The sequence below is a fragment of the Muntiacus reevesi genome, chromosome 12 (assembly GCF_963930625.1).
Source record: "Muntiacus reevesi chromosome 12, mMunRee1.1, whole genome shotgun sequence".
NCBI lineage: Eukaryota > Metazoa > Chordata > Mammalia > Artiodactyla > Cervidae > Muntiacus > Muntiacus reevesi.
The window spans coordinates 28394095-28417923 of record NC_089260.1 but is presented as its reverse complement, the minus strand read 5'-3'; the positions used below and the strand labels follow the sequence as shown (position 1 = coordinate 28417923).

General features: G+C 34.8%; 1 protein-coding gene across 3 annotated transcripts in view; it reads left to right on the top strand.

Annotated features, from left to right (window-relative positions):
- CSMD3 (CUB and Sushi multiple domains 3) overlaps nucleotides 1–23829 on the top strand; it is a 1308014-nt gene that overhangs the window by 825933 nt on the left and 458252 nt on the right. For all 3 annotated transcript variants that reach the window (XM_065902671.1, XM_065902670.1, XM_065902669.1), the window contains 3 exons: nucleotides 9592–9774; nucleotides 13544–13870; nucleotides 18053–18247. In XM_065902671.1, coding sequence (XP_065758743.1) covers nucleotides 9592–9774; nucleotides 13544–13870; nucleotides 18053–18247 — 705 coding nt within the window. The remainder of the gene's footprint in view (nucleotides 1–9591; nucleotides 9775–13543; nucleotides 13871–18052; nucleotides 18248–23829) is intronic.

Here is a 23829-nt window from a genome sequence, read left to right as displayed (position 1 = left end):
AACCTGTGTTTCCTATTTTTTTCTCAACTCACTACAGGAGAGCCTTCCCACGTGCTCTGCTTATATTTCATCTGACCTCTCATCCTCATTTATTTAAACACTTCTCCAGCTTCTGATTCCTTTGCCTCCACAGCAGGGAAGAAAAAGAGGAGAATCAGGTGCTACTCCACGGGTGCCTACCTCTTACTCTGGGAATGGATACTTATTTTGTTCCTTCCTTCCAAACTTATTTGTGAATGATGCACAGTGTTTAGTTGACTCCCAGTGGAGGAGACACTTGTTATAGAAATCTCAACCCCACTTTATATTCTAAGAAACAAAGTGTCATAAGATAATAAAATCAAGAATCAGTATGATGCAAACTAAATTATTTTTGTGTTGCATTGAGATTTCAGTGTAAGCTGTATTCTATAAATTAGGGACAGTGCAGGTAACAAATGACACTTTCTCACTGGTTATGTATGGGTGGAGCTTAAAACCAAGAGGTTATACAGTATCCATGGCTTTGACAATGGGGAGCTATTATCACCTTTCAGAATGATAATCATAGCACTGAGGATCACTGTGGGGAGAGGGGAGCATGACGAAAGTGTGGTTTTCAGTACAGGAGCAGAGTTATCCCATGGTGATCAGGCAGAGAAGATGGGGGGAAAATACCCCTACTGCCCAACCTTCTCACCCTTCTCATGCCCGTGGTCTGACCACTTATTACACACACAGAAAGTCGACTGGTATAGGAGCATATCTGTCTTGGGTCCATGTGGGTCAGCCTTTAATCTCACCCTACAGAGGCAAGACTCAGGGCAGAAAAGGGTAATAATGGTTCTTGAGAGGTAAACAAAATATTCAGCACAAATTTTGTATAATAATACAACTATAAAGTTTAAATTATTCCAAAGTCACAACAGTAATGTGTCATTCTGTGACTTCCTGTATGTATAGGTCCCTATAACTATGAGAATTTAATTGCTTATATGGTTTACTGAATGGACCACATACTTTTATATGCTAATTTTTTATTACCTTCCTTCTTTCTTTATATATTCCACAACCATTCTTGACCTTTAGTCTCTGAGAAAAAGCATAATGCTTCAGAATGCATATCGTGGAACCATACCACCTGGGTTCAAATCATAGATTTACTATTTAAAATGTGTGTGACTCTAGGCAAGTTACTTACCTCATTGGGTCTGCATAGGGTTGTGTCAAATTAAATGTAGCAAATGCTTAGAACTTTGCCTAACATAAATGATACATGAATGTTTGTCATCACTATGTATATAGACACTTGAAATGCAAAGTTATGAATAAAATATCATGGGAAGAGACAAATGAGTAAATAATTACAGTAAAATACAAGGATTGATGTAAGTATCCCTAAGGCGTGTTGTTGTTCAGGCTCTCAGTCATGTCCAGCTCTTTGCAACCCCATGGACTGCAGCATGCCAGATTTCCCTGTCCTTCACCATCACCCAGAGCTTGCTCAAACTCATGTCCATTGTATCAGTGATGCCATCCAACCATCTTGTCTTCTGTTGTTCCCTTCTCCTCCTGCCTTCGATCTTTCCCAGCATCAGTATCTTTTGTAATGAGTCAGCTGGCCATCTACAATGATTTTGGAGCCCAAGAAAATAATGTCTCTCACTGTTCCCATTGTTCTCATCTGTTTGCCATGAAGTGATGGGACCTGATGCCATGATCTTTGTTTGTTGAATGTGAGTTTTAAGCCAGTTTTTTCACTGACCTCTTTCATGTTCATCAATAGTCTCTTTAGTTCCTCTTCTGCCATAAGGCTGGTGTCATCTGCATATCTGAGGTTACTGATATTTCTCCCGGCAATCTTGATTCCAGCTTGTGCTTCATCCAGCCCAGCGTTTCTCATGATGTACTCTGCATAAAAATTAAATAAGCAGGCTGACAATATACAGCCTTGACGTACTCCTTTCACAATATTGAAACAGTCTGTTGTTCCTTGTCTGGTTCTAACTGTTGCTTCTTGACCTGAATATAGGTTTCTGGGGAGACAGGTAAGGTGGTCTGGTATTCCCATCTCTTTAAAAATTTTCTACAGTTTATTGTGATCCACAGAATCAATGACTTTAACATAGTCAATGAAGCAGAGATAGATGTTTTTGTTGTTGTTGTTTTGTTTTGTTTTCTGGAATTCTCTAGCTTTTTCTTTGATCCAATGGATGTTGGCCTATAGAAATTCAAAGAAAGGAGCAAGTGACTAGAGTTACAAACTGGGGTCAATCTTTGTGAAAGAGATATAGTTAGACCTTAAAAGATCACAGGAATTTCCCCAGGTGTTATTTACCGGGATGTTTCTTCCTTCCGGCTGAGTCATCTTGCCTAAGAGCATGTTGATGTGAAAATGTCTTGACATGCCTGACACTTAGGTAGTTAGTAGGAAAATGGTTGCAGACCAAAAGGAAGAGACAGGAAAGGTTTAAAACACGAGGACTTCCATAGTACAGAATTTGAAGAGATATGGATAGTTTAAAAATTATCCTGGTGCCATAAAGGTGGTTTGGTGTGTTGAAATATTCAAGACAAGAACCTCTCTAAAAATTAATGTTACTATTTTTTGTTTCTGTTCCAATACTGGAAGCAATTTTCTTTCCTTCATTATTCCAGTGCCTGGCTAACAGTACTGTCTCCAAGCTTTCTCTCAAGCAGTATTAAACGATGGCAGCACGTGGTCATTGGAGCCAGGTTGATGTTGAGTAGAAACTCACTTGAACTGTTTCTACATATCTGACCTTGGTCAGCTTCTCAGAACCTTGTTTTTTCACCCATTAAAGTGGAATAAATAGGGTCTTCCTCTCAGTGTTATAATAAGTGATACATGAGTTAAAGCAGGTAAGTATTTAGCAAATCTCCTGTCAAAGTATAATCTCTCAATAATGGGAACTGATGATCTTACCTTCCTGGGACCTTTAGATAGCCTAATCCCTCACTTTGTTTACTGACTGTTTGCCAGTTTTAAGTTACTTATCAAAGCTTTGCATACATGTGTGCTACGTCACTTCAGTAGTGTCTGATTTTGTGCAATTCTACGGATGGTAGCCCACCAGGTTCCTCTGTCCATGGGATTCTTCAGGCAAGGATACTTGAGTGGGTTGCCATACCCTCCTCCAGGGGATCTTCTATCTTATGCCTCCTGCATTGGCAGGTGGGTTCTTTACCACTAGCACCACCTGGGAAGCCCCATCTTAGCTTTGATTCCCTAGAAAACAAAGGCTCTGATGAAGCTTATAGACTAAAACTTTATGTGGGGAGGGCAGAGTATAATTCCAAGACAGCAAAAATGAAGGGGAAAAAGAGATATAATGGGGAAGTAGGGGGATCAAATATAAGGTAGTAAGTTACTGAGTAGCCACAGCCTCAAGGAAAACACAGTGTATTGGCCATGTGGGCCTCATGGACCAGCTGTGGTTTCAAACCACCTGTTTTGGGAGAAGGCGAATGAGCAGTATTTCTTCTGGTCTCCTTCCCATCTTTTTTCTTGGTAGTCAAAGTTCATCCCTCAGACATTAAATTGTCCACAGTTACAGGTGGCACTGTAGCACCTTAGAGAAGATATTGAGAAAGATCAAGTTTCTGGAAATTTTGTAGGATCAAATCTGGATCCTGGAGCTACTACAATTCTGCTGCAATAGACAAAATAAAGGTGACTATACCAATGGTTGCTCCATGCCTCAAACCTATAGGGGACTGACACAATTGATTAGGCTGCCATAGAATGGCCAGTGTAGTTCCTTCAGGCTGGCCTGCATGTCTTTTCAATGTCCCCATCATTCTTTAAGCATTTCTTTTTACCCAAGGTGTTCCTGTTTTGTCCTTTATGTTTCCTTGACCACTGTTGGAAGCATTTTCCTGATTCCCTTTAGTGAAGAATGGTATTCAGACACCAGGATGTGAGCACTCGTGTCCTTGTTGCTATAAGTACTTATTGTTTTTAGGACTCTCAGTGGATGGGACAATATCTGTGCATGCACACATGTGCATATGTGTGATGTTTGACATAATACAGGCACATTCATCTCTATCTGTGTATATATATGTATATTTTAAACATGAATTAACATCAGTTTCTCCAATTTTAGTTCAGCCACTCAGAATTCTTTGTAGCCTTCCAATTTTCTACATCCCCTTCTGGATAGTGAGAAGTCTAGCTATCCTTATCGTCAATACATTTATGATTTGCACAGTCCCCTCATATATACCTGATCTTACAACTTTACTGGCTGCTTCCTTGGCCTTGCTTCTACTTGTGTGGCCTCTAGCCCCATTATCACTTACTTGACCTCACTATCTCCTCAATTCTTGTTGCCATTATCACTGTCTCTGCTATAGGATGAATATTTGTGCTTCTAAAATTCACCTGTTGAAACCTAATCCCCAATGTGATGATATTTGTACGTAGGGCCTTTAGGAGGTGACTAAGTGATGAGAGTGCGTCCCTGATAAATGGAATTAGTACACTAGGAATTCCCTAGCCCCTTCTACCATGTGAGGACATAGCAAAAAGACAGACATTGGTGAATCTGGAAAATGAACCCTGTCCAGATACCAAATCTATTGACACCTTGACCTTGGACTTTTCAACTTTCAGAACCATGAGAAACAAATTTCTGTTGTTTACGAGCCATGGCAACCCACTCCAGTTTTCTTGCCTGGAGAATCCCATGGACAGAGGAACCTGGCGGGCTACAGTCCATGGGATAGCAAAAATGTTGGGCATGACATGGCGACTAAACAACAACATTCTCTTATAATATCTTGAAAGAACTCAGGCTCCTAATACCAAGTCACCACATCTAAAGAAAGAGAAAAGACCTTTTCTTTTCTAATACTTCTCTTCTTTTTACACCTAGGAAACCTTTTCTTCCTTATTCTTCCCCAGTTCATGTAGTAAAATAGCTCTAAGATAGTTTCAGGCTCACCTCTGCTGTGAAACTCTTACCTATTTGTCAACCTCCAATTCAAGGGACCTTTGCTGTACCTCCTTTTGCCCTCATTTAAGGACATAAACTACATCTTATTTGTCTTTATATTCCTAGTGCCTAGTCTTATTTTTGATATATATTAGAAACTAAACAAACGTTTCATCAATGGATAATTAGAGAATGAAAATTTCTTTGCAATAGCTTGGGGATCATGGCTATAGATTCAGACAGACCTAAACTCTGCTATTGATTTGTGAAACTGGGCAAGTTAATATCTATTTCTTATCTGTTTTGACTGTTATAAGAAAAAATACTATAGACTGGGTGACTTATAAACAAGTATGAATACTAAGTCCAAGATCAAGGTCCTGGGAAATTCAGTGTTTAATAAGAGCCCATTTCCTGGTTCACAGATGGCTGTTTTTTTCCCTGTGTCCTCACATGGCTAGATAGGTAAGGGACCTTTGTGAGTTCCTCTTTTATAATTGCTGAAATGCCATTTATGAAGGTTCCACCCTCATGACCTTATCACCTTCCAAAGACTCCACCTCAAAATTTCATCACATCAGGGATTATGTTTCACCATATGAAGTTAGGGGGAGACAAAAATATTCTCTGAGCATTACTTAACTTCTCTGATTTTTTTTTTTATCAGTAAGTAGAAGTGATAATAGTTCCCTTATATTTTTGTAATGAGGATTAAATATTTTAAAAAGGTTTTATCATAATGTCAGTACAATTTCTATGTAAAATAAATGGTAGTTACTATTATTAAAAACTGATTTTTGTGCCAAACTCTATTATAACATTCATCTGTTGTGTATAAATTATTTATTCAGATATTATTTATTAACCTTGCCTCGATAGAAAATAATCTCAAAAATAAGTGAAAGAAAGTGAAAGTCACTCAGTCTTGTCCAATTCTTTGGAACTCAATGGACTATACAGTCCATGGAATCCTCCAGGCCAGAGTACTGGAGTGGGTAGCCTATCCCTTCTCCAGTGGATCTTCCTGACCTGGAAATTGAACCAGGGTCTCCTGCATTACAGGCAGATTCTTTATGAACTGAGCTATCAGGGGGTATATGGTTATTTTTCTTATTGCATGTTGTTTCTCAGTCTAAGAGAATATTGCAACTTCAATATTATATCTTCATTTGAAAGTATATTATTGATTTAAAGAATATTGTTTTAATGGAGCAAAGAAAAAAATAGTTTTAATATAATATAGTAGAGTAAGCACCTATTCTCATTGCTAGCCCAAAGATGATAGAAAACATATAAAAAAAAATCTGTTGCTTAAGAAGAGAACATCTAAATTATTGTAAGGCTATAGGGGATTTCTGAGACCCATAAATATAAATAAGCATATGAATATATATATATGTATATATATGGAATATAGAGACAAGCTGAGAATTTCATAAACCAGTGCCTCTATGGGCTGCTATTGTTATACCTTCTGCCTAAGAAGCCATCATTCATTGGGACCAGAAACCTCCAGAGAATAGGCCACTGGCAATCTTGAGAAACTGAGTAATTGCTACAGAAGAAAATATTTTGGCTCCAGAGTCAAGTACCCAGATATAAAATGGAAGGCAAATGTAGTTATCAAGAGGGAGGGGTCCCCAACTCAGGGTAAAGATCATAAAAGTGGACTTCACTGTGGATCACCAGAGATAATTTATACCTAGAAATGTGACATGATTCTGACATTAGAAGAAATAAGCCTGAAGTTTACAGAAGCAAACCAATAAAAGCACTTACTTGACTACTCGTTCAAAATCAGCAGTTTTCTTCTTCCCTTCAAATAATTGCCCCCTGAACTTGTCATCGTAGGCTTGACAACCATTATGATTCATCAAATACGTTTTCAAATATGCTACTTCAGAAGAAACTTTAGTCTGCTACACTTGAAGCAGACTTCTGCTTATATCCAAGGAAACAGATAAAAAAACATTTTTTTTTAAATTGAAACAACTATACTAGATATCCATATGAAAATTAAGGGGAGATCATGTCGATGAAAAAAAATAATAGGTTATGAAACAATAAAAAGTAATAAATCATTAAACATTCAAGAAATTGCAACATTTTAAATATAAATAAAAGTGCACCACCACCATAGCACATATCACCTTCTAAAATAAGACTTTTATTCATTATTATTTGTGAACTTCCAGTGGAATATACACTATTAAAAAGCAGGAATTACTGTCTGCTTATTCATTGATCTATCCCACATAGTACCTGAAAGAGAATCTAGCACATCAAAGGTCCTCAGATATTTGCTGAATAAGTTGAATGACTCAATGTGATGTGAACTATGTAAGTGAGCTTGATTGAGCTACAAAGAAACCTGGAAAAATTCATACTTCATTTGGAATTTTAACAGTTATTTAAAAAACTGTCAGAGAGGGTGGACAAAAGATAATTAAGGACATAAGTTATTTCAATTTGACAAATATATCAAATTGAATTGAATATGTTTTACTGATTTACCCACTGTGAGAGCTGGGTATACTTATACTGATGATTAAAGCAATAGCACTACAAATCAGCAACAAAATGATAGCCTAGACCCATACATTTTAAAGCACTTTGAAACTATTTATGATTTAAAGAGGAAATAAAGATGGAAACTATAAACTATTTAGAAGTGAACAACAACAGCAACAACAAAATCTCTAAATACAAAAGCAGTACTCTGAAGAAAATTTATAGACTAAAAAGCAATATTTTTAAGGAAACAAGAAAGGCTGGAAATAAACTAATATAGAAACAAATCCTAAAATTTAAGCTTAAGAAGGTGGAGAAAGAATAGCAAAATAATGCAAAAGAGTTGAACTTTGAGTAGACTAGTAAATTTGACAATGTTTTGTAAATATGAAGAAAAGAAAACTGGAAGACTAATCACAACTTGCATTAGGAGTAAGAAAATTTATGATTTATATTTATAAAGATATATTTAAAGATTATATAACACAATTCTATCCCTGCTAAACTATCAACTTGGAAATTTTGGAAAATTTCACTTCTCTAACATATATATATATATTATATATATATTATATATATATTATATATATATGTGTGTGTGTGTGTGTGATTTTATGTTGCTAAATTCTCCCCCAATTTTTTTTAATAGGAAAATCACCTTAGAAGATATTGAAACAGTAGTCAGATATCTACCTCAAAATTATGCCAGACTCAGTCAGCTTTTTTTTTTTTTTTTTTTTTTTGGCAAATTCTAACACTCAGGTATCATTTTCTTGTTATACAACCTAGCCTAAAAGACTAATGAATGCTGGAAAATTGCTAATCTTTCTTCAATATGAAGTCTATACAGAAACAGCACAACAAAAAATTTAGACCAAAGGACCAATGAATGTCACTATGACCCAGAAAGAAATAAATATCAAATCAAATCCAGTGGATTAAAGAAATCACAATAACTATCTATGTTTTCTGCTAAGGATACAAGGGCATTCCAAAACATCTTCAAAATTATTGTTTGATTAAAAAGCAACATGCTATAGAATATGCTGAGAGTGTACTGCAATATAAGTTACAATACTTATACAAAGCAATACTACATAGATTTTGTGAAGAGGATTTTTACATTTATGCAAATACAGATGCTTATAATAATATGTATTTTATGTGTGTGTGTGTGTATGTGTATAATTGTAAAAGCATGAGGAAAGAACTGGAAAGATGCATGACAAATTGGTACTGGTTGATTACAGAAGAACCAGGAATGTGTGATCATTGGAGTGTCAAGAGAGATCATAACTTTATCTCAAAGTTTTATTTTAATTTAACTGTTAATTTTTGGTTGTTTGAGGATAGCTATGTTAATGTTACCTCATGTAACTTAAAAACCAAAACAATCACCACAATAATCTACAATTGGCCTGGTAACTCCACAATGAAGTTCCCAGATATTTGAAGTTTCCTTGAGCACATGTTGAAAGGGTGTTTTAATGTGCTCTGAAGATAATTTTTTCTTTCAAACTCCTTCAATTGAATTCACCCAAAAAACATTTGTTGAGAAATGTATAAGGATAATTTGGAATACTAAATTGACCTCTGCTCTAAGGAGCTTTTCAAGGGGTCTAGTTGGGGAAGGTAATTCAACCAACAAGTACTAGGGAGAGTGGCAGATACTGTGTGGAAGGAATTCACTGATTGTTCTAGGAGCACAGAGGCAGAGGATGTTACCCTGTGTTCTAGTTTCAATCTAACAATTTCCTGTATCATGTACAGGTTACAAAAATAAGAAAAGTTTTTGAAATTTGGGGGAAATACATATGTATGTAAATATGTGTACTATATGTATATAGTATAGACAGAAAATCTGGGTATTGTTCATAATTGTTCTGTTAGGAACAACCACATTAGCTCTGAAGACCTCTGATTCCCTGTCTTCAAAATGAGAGAAAAACACTAAGTCTTCCCTAAAGATAATTACATCATAACCGTAGCAAAAGATTAAGACTGGGAGAACATTTTCATCTTTTGTTCTGAAATATCCTGAGTGTATGTCTCTAAATTTAGAGTGTATGTCTCTAAATTGACTATATGGATATCGTTTGCCTGAAACCCTTGAAATCTGACATATCATCTATTGTTACAGAAATTGAAAAAGAAAGTTGTGGTGATCCTGGTACACCCTTATATGGAATTAGGGAAGGTGATGGATTTTCTAACCGTGATGTTTTAAGGTTCGAATGCCAGTTTGGATTTGAATTAATTGGAGAGAAATCCATTGTTTGTCAAGAGAATAACCAATGGTCTGCAAACATACCCATCTGTATCTGTGAGTACCAAATGCTTTGCTTCCAGATAGCATATGTTACCCTGTCCTTGCATATAATTGCTTTTGTAATTAATTGCAAAGAACTGGAACCATGTAATTATTTTTGAACGAGTAGCACTTTTTGGTACTCTCTTTAGTAAGTGTGCTTATGCCAAACTATAAATTTCCTTGCAGATTTAAATAAAGTTAACATAGTTCATTTGGTAATTGCAAAGTATATTTTACATATGTTCTCATAACACTTTATTGGTGGCATTTTATACTTTATAGATAGCATACTTCTTATGGAAATTATACATCTAAGCGAATTCTAATGGACTCATTTATTTTTAACGAGATAGTACATGCTTATTTGCAATCAGGAACACTTAAAAATATTTAAAGGTTATATTCTATGTATAATGAATTAACTTGTTTTTGCTTGTAGATGTTCACACTAATGCATGGTTAAGTGTCATTTATTTATATTTCACAGAGTAAAATTCATTAATGTTTATGGCCTACAATATGCTTGGATTAAAATAATATATTTCTTCAAATACATTGAAGCATTTCAATTTAGCTGAAGCAAAAATATGATTTGTTTTATCTGTTGATGTACTTTTAGGCTAAATTAAAAACTATCTTCATTACAACAAATACAGCTTACCAGGTGTGAGTGCAATAATTGAAAAGCTAGGATTTTAGTTTTCAATACAAATGGTAACATATAAGCTCATAATCATGAAAGTAAAAATAATTTTCTTGTTTTAAAATTATTTTAAAATTTTCTTGTATTTTATCTGTATCCAGCTCTTATAATGATAATGCTTTTCATTTATGAAATCCTTTATTCCCTACAAGGGCATTAGCAGAAACCTTACTTCAAAATATAACTGACATTAGAAAAATTTAGCACTTTACAACACATTCATTTTATCTAAATTTTAATTTGTGCTACAAAACACACGGTTTCCTTTATTGGAAGTGTTGATTCTTTAACATTTTAAAATTCTTTAGCATTTTTAAACATGTACTGAGAACTTTTTAAGTGAATAGAGGCCAAATATTTCCTAATATTTGAAAAATATTATGCAGGAATTTATATTGCATTTTTTAAAGGTGATAAATAAATTTCTAATAAACATAGATGTCTAATGAACATATGAGGACTCTTCAACACTTTTGCTTTTGTAAATTACGTGGGTCCCTTTTGCAACTAAACTCTGTAAGTGTAGCAGGAAATGCGTTCATGGACAATAGGAAAATGAAAGTACAAGATTACATTCAAATAAAATTTCATTTGGAAAATTAGAATTCAGGCTAGATTTGGCCCACAGATGATAGTTTCCTTGTCTCTGATTTAATGATCTGCATCTGAGGGTGGTGGTGTTTAGTCGTTAAGTCCTGTCCAACTCTTGCGAACCCATGAACTGTAGCCTGTCAGGCTCCCCTGTTTATGGGATTCTCCATGCAAGAATACTGGAGTCTGTTACTATTTCCTTCTCCATGGGATTTTCCCAATCCAGGAATTGATCCAGGGTCTCCTGCATTGCAGGTGGATTCTTTACCGACTGAACTACAAGGGAAGCTCTAACTATATGAGGGAGGACTGACCAAATCTATCATGCTAATCTCCCTTATCAGATTAAGTAGATGTTTACACAATACTTTAGGTTTCCCAGGTAAAGAATCCGCCTGCTAAGTAAGGTAGGAGGTGCAAGACATGGGTTCAATCCCTGGGACAGAAAGATCCTCTAGAAAAGAAAATGGCAACCTATTCTAGTATTCTTGCCTGGGAAATCCCATGCACAGAGGAAACTGGTCACAGAGTCACAAAGAGTCGGACACAACTGAGTGAGTACACACACGATACAGTACTTTAAACCCTTAATTATATCAAATGCATTTTTTATGTAACTTATTTTGATCTAGTGTTATACATCTATGAGTGCCATGCTAATTTTATGGTAATAACTTAATATTATGCTTAGTAGCACTTTGCTTATAAAAATTCTCGCATCTATTCTTGCCTTTTTATTTTTTGCCAAGTTGTGTGCCAACACATTAGATCAAGTTTCTAAAGAGATTATGTTAGGATTTTGATTGAAATTTAAAAGCAATTTCTATATAATTTACATATTTGATATAATGTTTTGTCATTCAGGAACATGGCATCCAAGGCACATCTTTTTTTCTTGTAAAATTTCCTGTTCTAAATAAGTTTATAATTTTCTTTGTATGAGTTATTCATATTTTTGTAAGGACTATTTCTAGTCCTTAACTTTTATAGTCCGGTATTTTATAACTTTGTTTTTCTTCATAAACTATCTTTGAATTGCATTTTCAAATTAGCTATTGTTGGTTAAAAAAGGAAATTATTACTTGTTACATATTTATCATATATCAGAATTGAGGGCTTAAATCCTTTTAAAATTGTGTAAAGTGTTCTCTAGATTTTCTTAAAGTTTGTTCTAGTCAGCATTATTTAAAATAGTCTATTAAACACAATTAGCATATACTAAAATGATTTAAAATATTTCCATTTGTGATGTAATACATTAATAGGTTCTGCAATATTAGGTAAAGATTGTCTTCTTGGAAGAACACCTAGATTTAAAGATCTTGAAGTAAAGTCTTTTGAAATATTACTGTGCTTTAGATCATGCTGATAGAATCTTCAACATCACTAGAAGACAAAACAGTTCTAATTAAAACACTGTGATATCATTCTTCTTATTAAATAAAAAAGGTCAGATAATACCAGTATCCATGCTAGTAGGGGTGTTGCACTATCTAATACATTTTAATTTTATTTAAGTATAAGATAATACAACTTTTATAGACAAAAATTTAGCAAAATATTCTGAGGGCCAAAGTTCATATCCTTTGTCAATAAAGTATGGTACAAAATCGTATGAATTCAATTTTGTTTAAAAATATGTAAGAAGAAACACTGGAAGAAAATATAATACTTTTTAAAAAATTTTTTTAAATTTTTTTCTTTTATTTTTATTAGTTGGAGGCTAATTACTTCACAACATTGCAGTAGGTTTTGTCATACATTGACATGAATCAGCCAAAATATAATACTTTTTTAAACTATGATTTCCTCTGTGTGATAGATCATTTTTGCTTATCCTTCCTCTGCTGTCTAACTTTTCTGTGTTAAATCAGCTTTAAATCAGATTTTTTAAAAGTTAAAAAAAAAAAAATCTGTGGGGCAATAAAGACTAAGCTTACTATGGTATGAAAATTATTTTTTAGTTGTCTTTCCAGTGTTAGTCACTATCATGTATTAATTCATCTCCTTATCTGTGTTAGAAGCTCTCAGAGCATCCCATGCCCATGATAGGAATCAAGTTCACCTAGTTATTACCCTTACTCCAAGTTTTCTTCAGGTTGTATCATCCTGGTAATGTTAACCTACGTATTATTTTTGTGAGCTTTGTATGAAAATTTCTATATTCTTCTCCAATATTTTTTTTGAAATACGGAAACTAAAACTTTGCACCATACTCTAACATGGACATGATAAATGTAAAAATAAGTTGTTATTACTCCAATTATATTTTTGTGCATATTTAACATACAGTAATTCAAGGTACTAGTTGCCTTCCCTAAAAATGTGCAAAGAGTAACAATTTTTTTCTGTTTTATAAGACAGATTACATTGTTTAATATTTTTTTCAAACTTCTAATTGATTATTGTAATTATTGACAATGGTAAATTGAGATACTGTATTACTTTTAACACTTATTGTATTTTATGATTTTCCTATTTTAACAGTTCCTTGTCTCTCTAACTTTACTGCACCAATGGGAACAGTTCTTTCTCCTGATTATCCAGAAGGATATGGAAATAATTTAAATTGCATCTGGACAATAATCTCTGATCCAGGAAGTCGAATACACCTTTCTTTCAATGACTTTGATCTGGAATCCCAGTTTGACTTCCTTGCTGTTAAAGACGGTGACTCTCCAGACTCCCCAATTCTTGGAACCTTTACTGGGGCTGAGGTGCCTTCTCATCTTACTAGTAATAGTCATATACTGCGGTTGGAATTTCAAGCTGACCACTCAATGTCAGGACGTGGCTTTAACATCACTTACAACAGTAAGTTTAATTTTTCTATATAACATATTTCTATAAATTAGAACTAGAAAAGAAATCATACAAAACAGTCCTCTTGTTCCTCAGATAAGGAAATCTGAACATATCATATGTATAATTTCTATTGGGGTGGTCTTTTAGTCCTTGATTCTAACTGTATTTTTATTGTGTTGTTTAGTCTTTTAGTCTTTGATTCTAACCATATTTTTATTGTGTCATTTCTCTTTTTAAGAGGCATGATATTAAGGAGATATATTTCAAATATAATTTTATATCAGTCAATATATTAATTCATTTTATGAAATCATATAAGCATAATCTCACACCTGCTATACATATTTCCCTGTTATTGGTATGCAAACATATCTTCCTTCTGGATACTCATAAATCAGTAGAGAATTTTAAACAAATAATGACAACACAGAGTTGTAATTCCAAAGATAAAATTCACTAGACTATCAAAGTATCACAGAGAAGGAAATTACTAATTTTGGGGCAGTGGATTATTAAATTGACTTAGCAAAGCCACTATGTGGATGATACCTTAGTGATTAAGAAGATCAGCTCTAAAATCAATCTATGAAACTTCAAATCTTGGCTTTGCTGTAATATATTTTTAGGTTTAATAAGAGAGCCTCAGCATTCCCATCAATAAAGTTATATTGAGGTTTTGTAAGGAGTTGTCAATAAAAAAAAATCAGCGGTTTAGATTTAATAAAATAAGCTAATATATTGGCTGATATAAATAATCTAAGAAAGAAATGAATCATTTTTTTGAAGCCAACCTGTGGATTATAACCTGGGAGACAGTCTTTCAGAAAGCTCTGAGGACTATTCCACTGTTAGAGGTCAAAACATAGTTATGCAATTTTTTGAGACAATATACAAAGCAAGTGGTGATCCCTTATGAGATTAAGAAGGAATGTTATCTCCTAAGGCGGAGAAGGCAATGGCAACCCACTCCAGTACTCTTGGCTGGAAAATCCCATGGACAGAGGAGCCTGGTAGGCTGCAACCATGGGGTAGCTACAAGTCAGACCAGACTGAGCAACTTCACTTTGACTTTTCACTTTCTTGCACTGGAGAAGGAAATGGCAACCCACTCCAGTGTTCTTGCCTGGAGAATCCCAGGGACGGGAGAGCCTGGTGGGCTGCCGTCTACGGGGTCGCACAGAGTCGGACACGACTGAAGTGACTTAGCAGCAGCAGCAGTATCTCCTAAGGAGGTCTGGTTAATGCAGATGCACAATATACACAGAAGAGGAGGAAAGAGGCCCAAGAAGGTAGAGGAAAAAAAAAATCTATGTTTAAATATTTATCATGCCATAAAATATGAATTTTATTTAATCAGAGTAGGGTAATGCATGTAAACAACTCATTATATATACCTAATAAATGCTCAATAAACATTAGCAGTTATTGTTTAGTTGCCTTCTCAACTATTCCCTTGAAAATTCTTGTTGTATTACTGTGCTCATTTTATTGTTCTAGTTTTAAGAATTCTTTGAGGTTATTTAGCTATGGTCTGTCATCCACATTTTTTGTGTTTCAAAAGGATGAATATTATTTTCTGAAAATAACATGGTATAAATATAGAAAAAGAATCACATAAAGAAAATATCTTAGTATGTTAACAAACATACATACTGATGCTTCTATTTCCACATATTTTACCTGAAGCTATAGAATGTCAGTGATTTTTATTGTTTATGTGCAAAAGTACCACACTCCATCAGATATTGACCAATTTGATGAGTTAATGTTTGTGTCACATTATAATAGAATTTAATTTACTGCTCTTTGAAAAAAATTGTGCCCTCCTCCCCCATCCCCTTGCCCCAGCCCATTCAGTGCTGAGCTTTGTCAATTAGTAACCAAATGTAGTTATAGTCTTTTCAAGATGACACTCCTGGTGAATACTGGTACTCAAAAGTTGTCAATGTGTAGTTGCACATTGTTCAAGTTAATTTAGCCATGATGTGTCATATCAGCCCTCTCTATAAATTAATTGCTTTATCTAAGTCCCTTTTAAAATGTTTCATCAGTTTAGTTCAGTCGCTCCGTTGTGTCCAACTATTTGCGACCCCGTGAATCGCAGCATGCCTGGCCTCCCTGTCCATCACCAACTCCCGGAGTTTACTCAGACTCATGCCCATCGAGTCAGTGATGCCATCCAGCCATCTCATCCTCTGTTGTCCCCTTCTCCTCCTGCCCCCAATCCCTCCCAGCATCGGGGTCTTTTCCAATGAGTCAACTCTTCGCTTGAGGTCACCAAAGTACTGGAGTTTTAGCTTCAGCATCAGTCCTTCCAATGAACACCCAGGATATATGTATAAATATAGAGAATATATGCATTTTCTATTTACACTTTTTATGTTGTTGTAAGTGCATATATTTGTTTGTTTGTTTGTTTGCTAAACAGGGATCGTAGTTCTCCGACCTCAAAATGAACTTTGGGTCCCACCAAGTCCTAACCACTATACTGCTAGGGAATTTCCTTAAATGCATATTTTTATCTTTAATATTTATGGTACCTTGAAGATATTATGGAAATATGCCTTTGTTCCTTGTTCTGTTTTTTAGTAAATGATTTAACCCATTGTATTCAAATTCTTACTCCCATGCTTCCTATTGATCGTTTTTTCCTGAAAAATTATACAGCAGATGTTATATTCATGAGCAACCAGACTTAATCAAAATTATGCTTTTAAAAAGCACAACAGAAAGAAATTAGAAATAAGTGTACATGCAAAATAAATTTTATACATTTTAGAATTTACTTAAAATTATTTTGTACTGAAAGTGAAAGTGGCTTCCCTGATGGCTCAGACAGTAAAGCCTATGCCTGCAATGCGGGAGATCTGGGTTTGATCCCTGGGTCGGGATGATCCCTGGAGAAGGAAATGGCAACCCACTCCAGTATCCTTGCTTGGAGAATCCCATGGACGGAGGAGTCTGGAACACTACAGTCCACGGGGGTCGCAAAGAGTCGGACATGACTGAGCGACTTATGTCACTTTCTTTCACTTTATTATTTTGTACTGTTTAACTTAAAAATGAGGAGATGGATAATACAATTATATAATTTATGAACAATATCAGTGATGATTTAGTGAAAAATTGAAATAACTACATGTACTCATGCAGTATAAATATGATATTAAATTGTATATGCCTCATGAAATAGATTTTACATATTTAGACTTGCTACTTTAAATATTCTTCCATTTATCTTATACTAATTTAAACACTTACAATGCAAATTTATAGGGCTCATGTAACCTATAATCTATGAGAAATTTAAGTAAATACATTGTCCTTAAACAATTCTGCTACTTGCTGGGATGGGGCTAAATATACATCCTGGATGATACAAGGTGAAATAAGATAGTAGCCCTGAACCAAGAAACTTGCACTTGTTTGAGAGGCATGAGACAAATGACCCAAGACAGAATATGTTGTGGAGAAAAAAATTAAAGCCAGACCAGGGGATACATTTCAATAGTATCTTGATGATCTGAGTCAAACTATTAATACTTTTTCTGAATTTCACATTACTCTTTAGAGTAAATGGCTATTGTGCTGTTCTAAATGTTAAGTGATGTGATAATGTATAATATCTACAGCTTCTATCACAATGCCTAGAACACAGTGATTGCAAAAGAATTAGCTCTCTTCCGTTTCCCTAGATGGCAGAGAATAAATGATATATGGAAAATTATTGAAAAATTGAAAGACTTTCATACTAGATTGAAACATTTCATGTTAATTCTCACAATGAGACTCTCTCTTTATTCCAAACAATGAATCACAACAGAAATTTTCAAGGACATGTAGTCAATCTGTTCTGTATTCACATTAGTTGGAATTTTGTTCAGCTTAACCTGGAAATTTTACTTAGATAAAGCTAATGACTTCAAGAAATAAGCAGAAACAATTCTATTTTGAAAAACTGTAATTTTATAGTGCAGTTCTTATTTTAACACTGATACATCATCTATTACACATCAGAGAGAAACAGGTGTGGTCAGAGGAGAGTCTTTCTATTTTGTTTTTTTAATAAATAAGGGCTTTTCTAGTAATGAACATAACCTTTCTAAAAATCAATTTTTATCAACCAGATACTCAAGGGTCTGTTTCATACTACTAGTTTGTATGTTTTTCTCTTCTTTTGCTGTTCTCAAGCATTTGGACATAATGAGTGTCCTGATCCTGGAATACCAATCAATGCAAGGAGATTTGGGGACAACTTTCAACTAGGAAGTTCAATTTCAGTTATTTGTGAAGAAGGATTTATTAAAACCCAGGGAACAGAAACAATTACATGTATACTTATGGATGGAAAAGTGATGTGGAGTGGCCCAATTCCAAGATGTGGAGGTAAGCACAATGCTCAGTGAAAAATATAATTCCATCATCACAATGCACTAGAAACCATAACAGGAAATGTGTTGTTCTGCCAGGACTGTTGTAATCTTAAAATATCATTTAGTATTTTTCTATAGACATATAGCATGCAAATTACACATTTAATATTTATTATTTTATCTTTATTATTTTAACTTTTAGAAATCTTTTAGAAACTCCTTTGAAAAGAAGTGCTTATTAAAAGATATACAATAATAAATAGTAAATATTATTTGCACATGAAGGTTACCTTCAATATATTTCACAGTTATAGCTGAGTAAACTTTATAGCTTCCAGTCATATTTTTCTTGGTATTTTAACTATTCATGATATAAATTTATTTTCAAAAATGTATTATTGTTAATTACATTGAATAAGTTTATGCTAAAGCACCTGTTATTTAAAATGTATAATTTTATAGGAATAGTTTACTGAACTTTTTTTTTCAATTTTGATTTGAATGTAATATAATGTAGTCAAGAATGTTCAAGACAAAATATATGTGTTATATGTATATAGCACACACATATATGTGCAATGTTTGTGGGTATCGATATATCTTTCAATATATATACTCACATAAACTCATAAATCATGTTGGTAACAGGGAAAGATGATCATCTTAAGGATAATATTATATATCAAGTATATAGTGTTTTAATATAGAATCTGTAAGAGTGAATGTGGGTTGGATTTTATTTAGAATTGACACAGTAGGAATTAACATTTTGAATTACATTTTTCTCCTATTCTAAGGTTACATAACCATTTTATAAAAAATATATATGAAAGAACTTTTACTAAGAAATAGATGAACTAGAATCATTAAACACCTTTCAATAGATCACTATGTAGTGATTTTAGGTGACAATTTTGAGTGGTTTCTTACTTTCTTTGCTTTCCCAATTATTCTTCTTAGCTGTGCCCAGACTGACATTGGACCTTTGTTTTCTCAATTTCTAGCTAATAAATTGGGAATGTTTAATACATATTTTCTAAAAGTATAACCAATGTAATTGAATAATTCAGCTATTACTTATAAATATTGAGTTTCATTGAATTGAACATTTTCATAATGTCTCATGGTGAAATAATCCAGACAATGCAATTAAGTTTTCCCCTTAGCACCTTCAATTAGCACCTCCCTCCTTTCCAATCACTTCATCAGAGGGCCAAACTAGATGACTTCACTGTTCTTTTCCAAACCTGAAATATTATGGGCTTCATAGGGGTTACCCTGACAATGGCTATGACTATGCTATTATGTTTAAAATGCATAATGAATCTGCACAATGCAGGACTAAAATAAAAGGAGAGAGTTGAAAGTAACATTCAAATTTTTCCATAATACTTTGCCCTTTGCCCCGGAGCTCATCATTCTTTTAACCTAGTGCCCAGCCTAGACTTGGGAAATCAGTCAGGAAAGTTTGCATTAGTATTTGAGGTAAAAGTAGGAAATAAAAGTTTGTTTCAGGTAGAAGGCATAGCATTGGTTCAGTGTGACTGGAGTGGAGGATAGAGGGAAGGGGCTTGATAAATTCAGAGGCCTCTGAAGAATGAAATACTTTGTAACAGCACTAAGGAGATTAAAAATTATCCTGTGGCAACAGGAAACCACTTCAGTTTGGAAGTGACATGACTTGAGCCCCTCCCAGCATGGTGTCATTTACAGTCTCAGTGGACAAACATAGAGACCACCTCCAGATAATTGGATCTCACTGAGTCCTCGCTTGGCTAACTTAGGTATTGGTTTAGGAGCTGTTTGGTGCCTGGATACATGGAGAAGTAAAAATAATGAGGTTGACATCAAGAGATCATTTGATGAATTGCTACTTTATGTGAGAGAGCAGTTTCAGTGAGACTTTTCACCATGAAAAATGAATGGTATTTAACTTTTAAAAATAAGTGAAACAAAATATTCAGAACTCTCATTTGGCACAGGCCAACAGGGTCTCAGATTCCTAAAGAGAACTTTATAAATTTTCCAAAGGAGAAGAATATTTTTTTCTACATATGTGAGTAAAATTACACACAGTTGGCTCACCTGCCAGTTTCTGGATCCCACACTAAGTGTGGGAACATCACTAAGGATAAGACTAGAGCCAGGGAGGGCAGAATGGTCGTGGGCTGGAAACAGTCTTCCCCTGGCACTTGTCAGATTACCTGCCATATCCCAGGCTAAGTTTTGAGCCAGTTTCCACCAGATAAAACAGACTACTGTCAGCTAACTCTGGTGGGTTTCATTTCTAAGACTCTGATTAAGGATTCTAAAGATTTCCTTTAGTTTTTCTAGAATTCTATTTAGGTACTAACAAGAAAAGCCTGAGATTAGCTGAAGAAAGCTTTTTTTCTTTTTCTAAGTTCATTCTTCTCTCCTTTCTTTCTTTCTTTTTTTTTTTTTTAATTGCAAATGTTCCTCCTCCATCCCCCAAGTGGCCACACAGCCACTGCAACTCACACAAAGAAATATGTCTGAGAGCCTTCTCTGCCTATAGTCTTTGTTATTTAGCCTTTTATATTTTGGCAGAAAAAAGTTTTGCTTATTATTTATTATAGTTTATCCTCTGGGACTTTCTCACAGTTTCCAATATATGCTTAATATTTTAGCTGTTTTTTAAATTATCATTGTCTTAAATATTTTATATAGATTAACTATGTACATGTTTATGTATTGTAATTAATAGAAATAACTTCTATTTCAATTTTATTTTCTAAACACAAAGAACTACAAGATCAAATGCATTGTTAAAAATTGCTAATGTGTATGGATTTCTATGGGCTTCCCTGGTGGCTCAGTGGTAAAGAACTCACCTGCCAATTCAGCAGATGTGTGGGTTCAATCCCTGGATTGGGGAGATCCTGCAGGGAAGGAAATGGCAACCCACTCCAGTATTTTTGCCCAGGAAATCCCATGGACAGTAGAGCCTGATGGACAGTAGAGCCCATGGGGTCACTAAATAGTCACAATTTAGCAACTCAACAACAATGGATTTCTATGTGCTAACATTAGAAAATAGAAAATAATTTGTTTTCATCAGAATTTATAGAGCAAAGGAGGTCACTATAAAATGTTTTGATAAGAAAACCCAGGGCTTCAGTTCACTTAAAGATTGCTCTCTCCACCCAACTCCTCTCTATCACAATTATATAGACATTTAATCACTATTGGCAAATGAATGATCCACTCGTGCCAACCAGTCTTCAATGCTAAACCTTGGAAAATCTTTAAGAAGAAAAGAAACCTTCTATCTGCCACAGGCCTTGAAAAAAGATTGTCCGAACAGAAAGGGAGAGATGAAATCATAATATATTGCAGTTCTGTGATACCATAGCTGAACTAAGATTTATTTCAGATAGCTTAAATGTAATTGTTAACAGAATTGGGTTGTACATTTTATTCACTGACCTAAAGTTCAACCCTGATACGTTAGCTAGGGATAGATTTAGGCTATCTTTTTAAATTTTTGAACTTTTTTCTCTAGAATGGATCAAATTTCCTCATGAGGAAGAAGGATTAGATGCTTTATAAAACTTGAGACCATTCAGTTTTGCTGATGGAAAACAGAACACATTAATTTTTATAATTAGCGTTGGAATTATTCACTTTGAATTTCACAAACCATCTGCCTAGCTCAATTTAGTAACAATCAATGACTCTTTCACTCACACCTAGACAGTAGCCTGAATAAAACTGGCTTTATCTAGGGCCAGTCTCTGCATGGAGTCTCCTTCAAAGACACATCCTAGAGCCATGATGAATGGTTATCATAGGTCTCCTGTAATGGGTTGACACAGGGATTTTCATGATTTTCTACAGAGAAACATTCCTTAAAAACTGTTCCTGCTGCCCCTATTGTTCAGCCCTTTTCCATGCTATATCTTATTTTAAATATTTCTATGAATTTACTGCATATCCAGAACATATTGTTCCAACACTTGCACTCAGTTCAAATTCATTTTTTTTCATTTTTTTTTTTTATTAGTTGGAGGCTAATTACTTCACAACATTGCAGTGGGTTTTGTCATACATTGACATGAATCAGCCATAGAGTTACACGTATTCCCCATCCCGATCCCCCCTCCCACCTCCCTCTCCACCCGATTCCTCTGGGTCTTCCCAGTGCACCAGGTCCGAGCACTTGTCTTATGCATCCCACCTGGGCTGGTGATCTGATTCACTATAGATAATATACATGCTGTTCTCTCGAAACATCCCACCCTCGCCTTCTCCCACAGAATCCAAAAGTCTGTTCTGTACATCTGTGTCTCTTTTTCTGTTTTGCATATAGGGTTATCATTACCATCTTTCTAAATTCCGTATATATGTGTTAGTATGCTGTAATGTTCTTTATCTTTCTGGCTTACTTCACTCTGTATAATGGGCTCCAGTTTCATCCATCTCATTAGAACTGATTCAAATGAATTCTTTTTAACGGCTTAGTAATATTCCATGGTGTATATGTACCACAGCTTCCTTATCCATTCGTCTGCTGATGGGCGTCTAGGTTGCTTCCATGTCCTGGCTATTATAAACAGTGCTGCAATGAACATTGGGGTGCATGTGTCTCTTTCAGATCTGGTTTCCTCAGTGTGTATGCCCAGATATGTCCCCTAGTGACCTGAAGCTAAGTGCCATTAGATGGAGGTTTTGATGGATCTGAATTCACTAATAGCACCAAACACCTCATGTCATAACCTCAGTGCTTACAAAAGCAACACAATAACAGAAATAAATTAAGTGGGCTGAATAAAACAGCCTGTCCTTTTAAGGAAGAAGTATTATTTCTCATTTTTTATAGAGATATGTTCACTAATAAGCAATTCTCTGTTTAACAACAATAATAAACAAGAATACAATATCATTAACAGCTGACAACAATGTTCCCATTAGCACACACAGTCTCTTCATGCACATTTGAAAGAGCATTTTCCAAGAGAGAAATGACTTGAACTAATGGTTACTAAGGCACTTTAACTGGAAATTCAACAGCAACAACCAATCCTCTGGGGAGTATGTCAGGCTGGTGAAACAGGTTAGAAGTCATATATCAACTTCCCCTCCCTTTTGAGAAAACACACAAATGTCCCAGGAAACTGGGTGTCCTTACCTATGAACAATGTTCCAGATAGTTATTTCAAGAAAATGCTTTCTGAGTTCCTCATTTTTGTGAATTTGTGTAAATCAGTGAATTTTTTCAGGTCCAATCCTCTGGCACCTAGAGTCCAGCTGGAACATCCTATCCTGAATTGTGCATTTTCCCCCAGAGGGGGAATTTCAACCTAAGTCTACACTGTCCTTTTGACTTTGCACTGACATTCTGCTTATGTTTGATTCTTTTTGGCCATCCGGCACTGCAATTTTTCTAATAATTTTGCTGCTTGTTGTTGTTTTTATTCAGTCATGTCTGACTTTTTGCAACCCCATGGACTGCAGCCTGCCAAGGTTCCCTGTCCTTCACTACCTAATTTCCAGAATATGCATTCATAGCACTGTAACTGTGAAGCCTTGGAAATTCATTTTTTGTATACACAGACATTAACTATACCCCTCAAT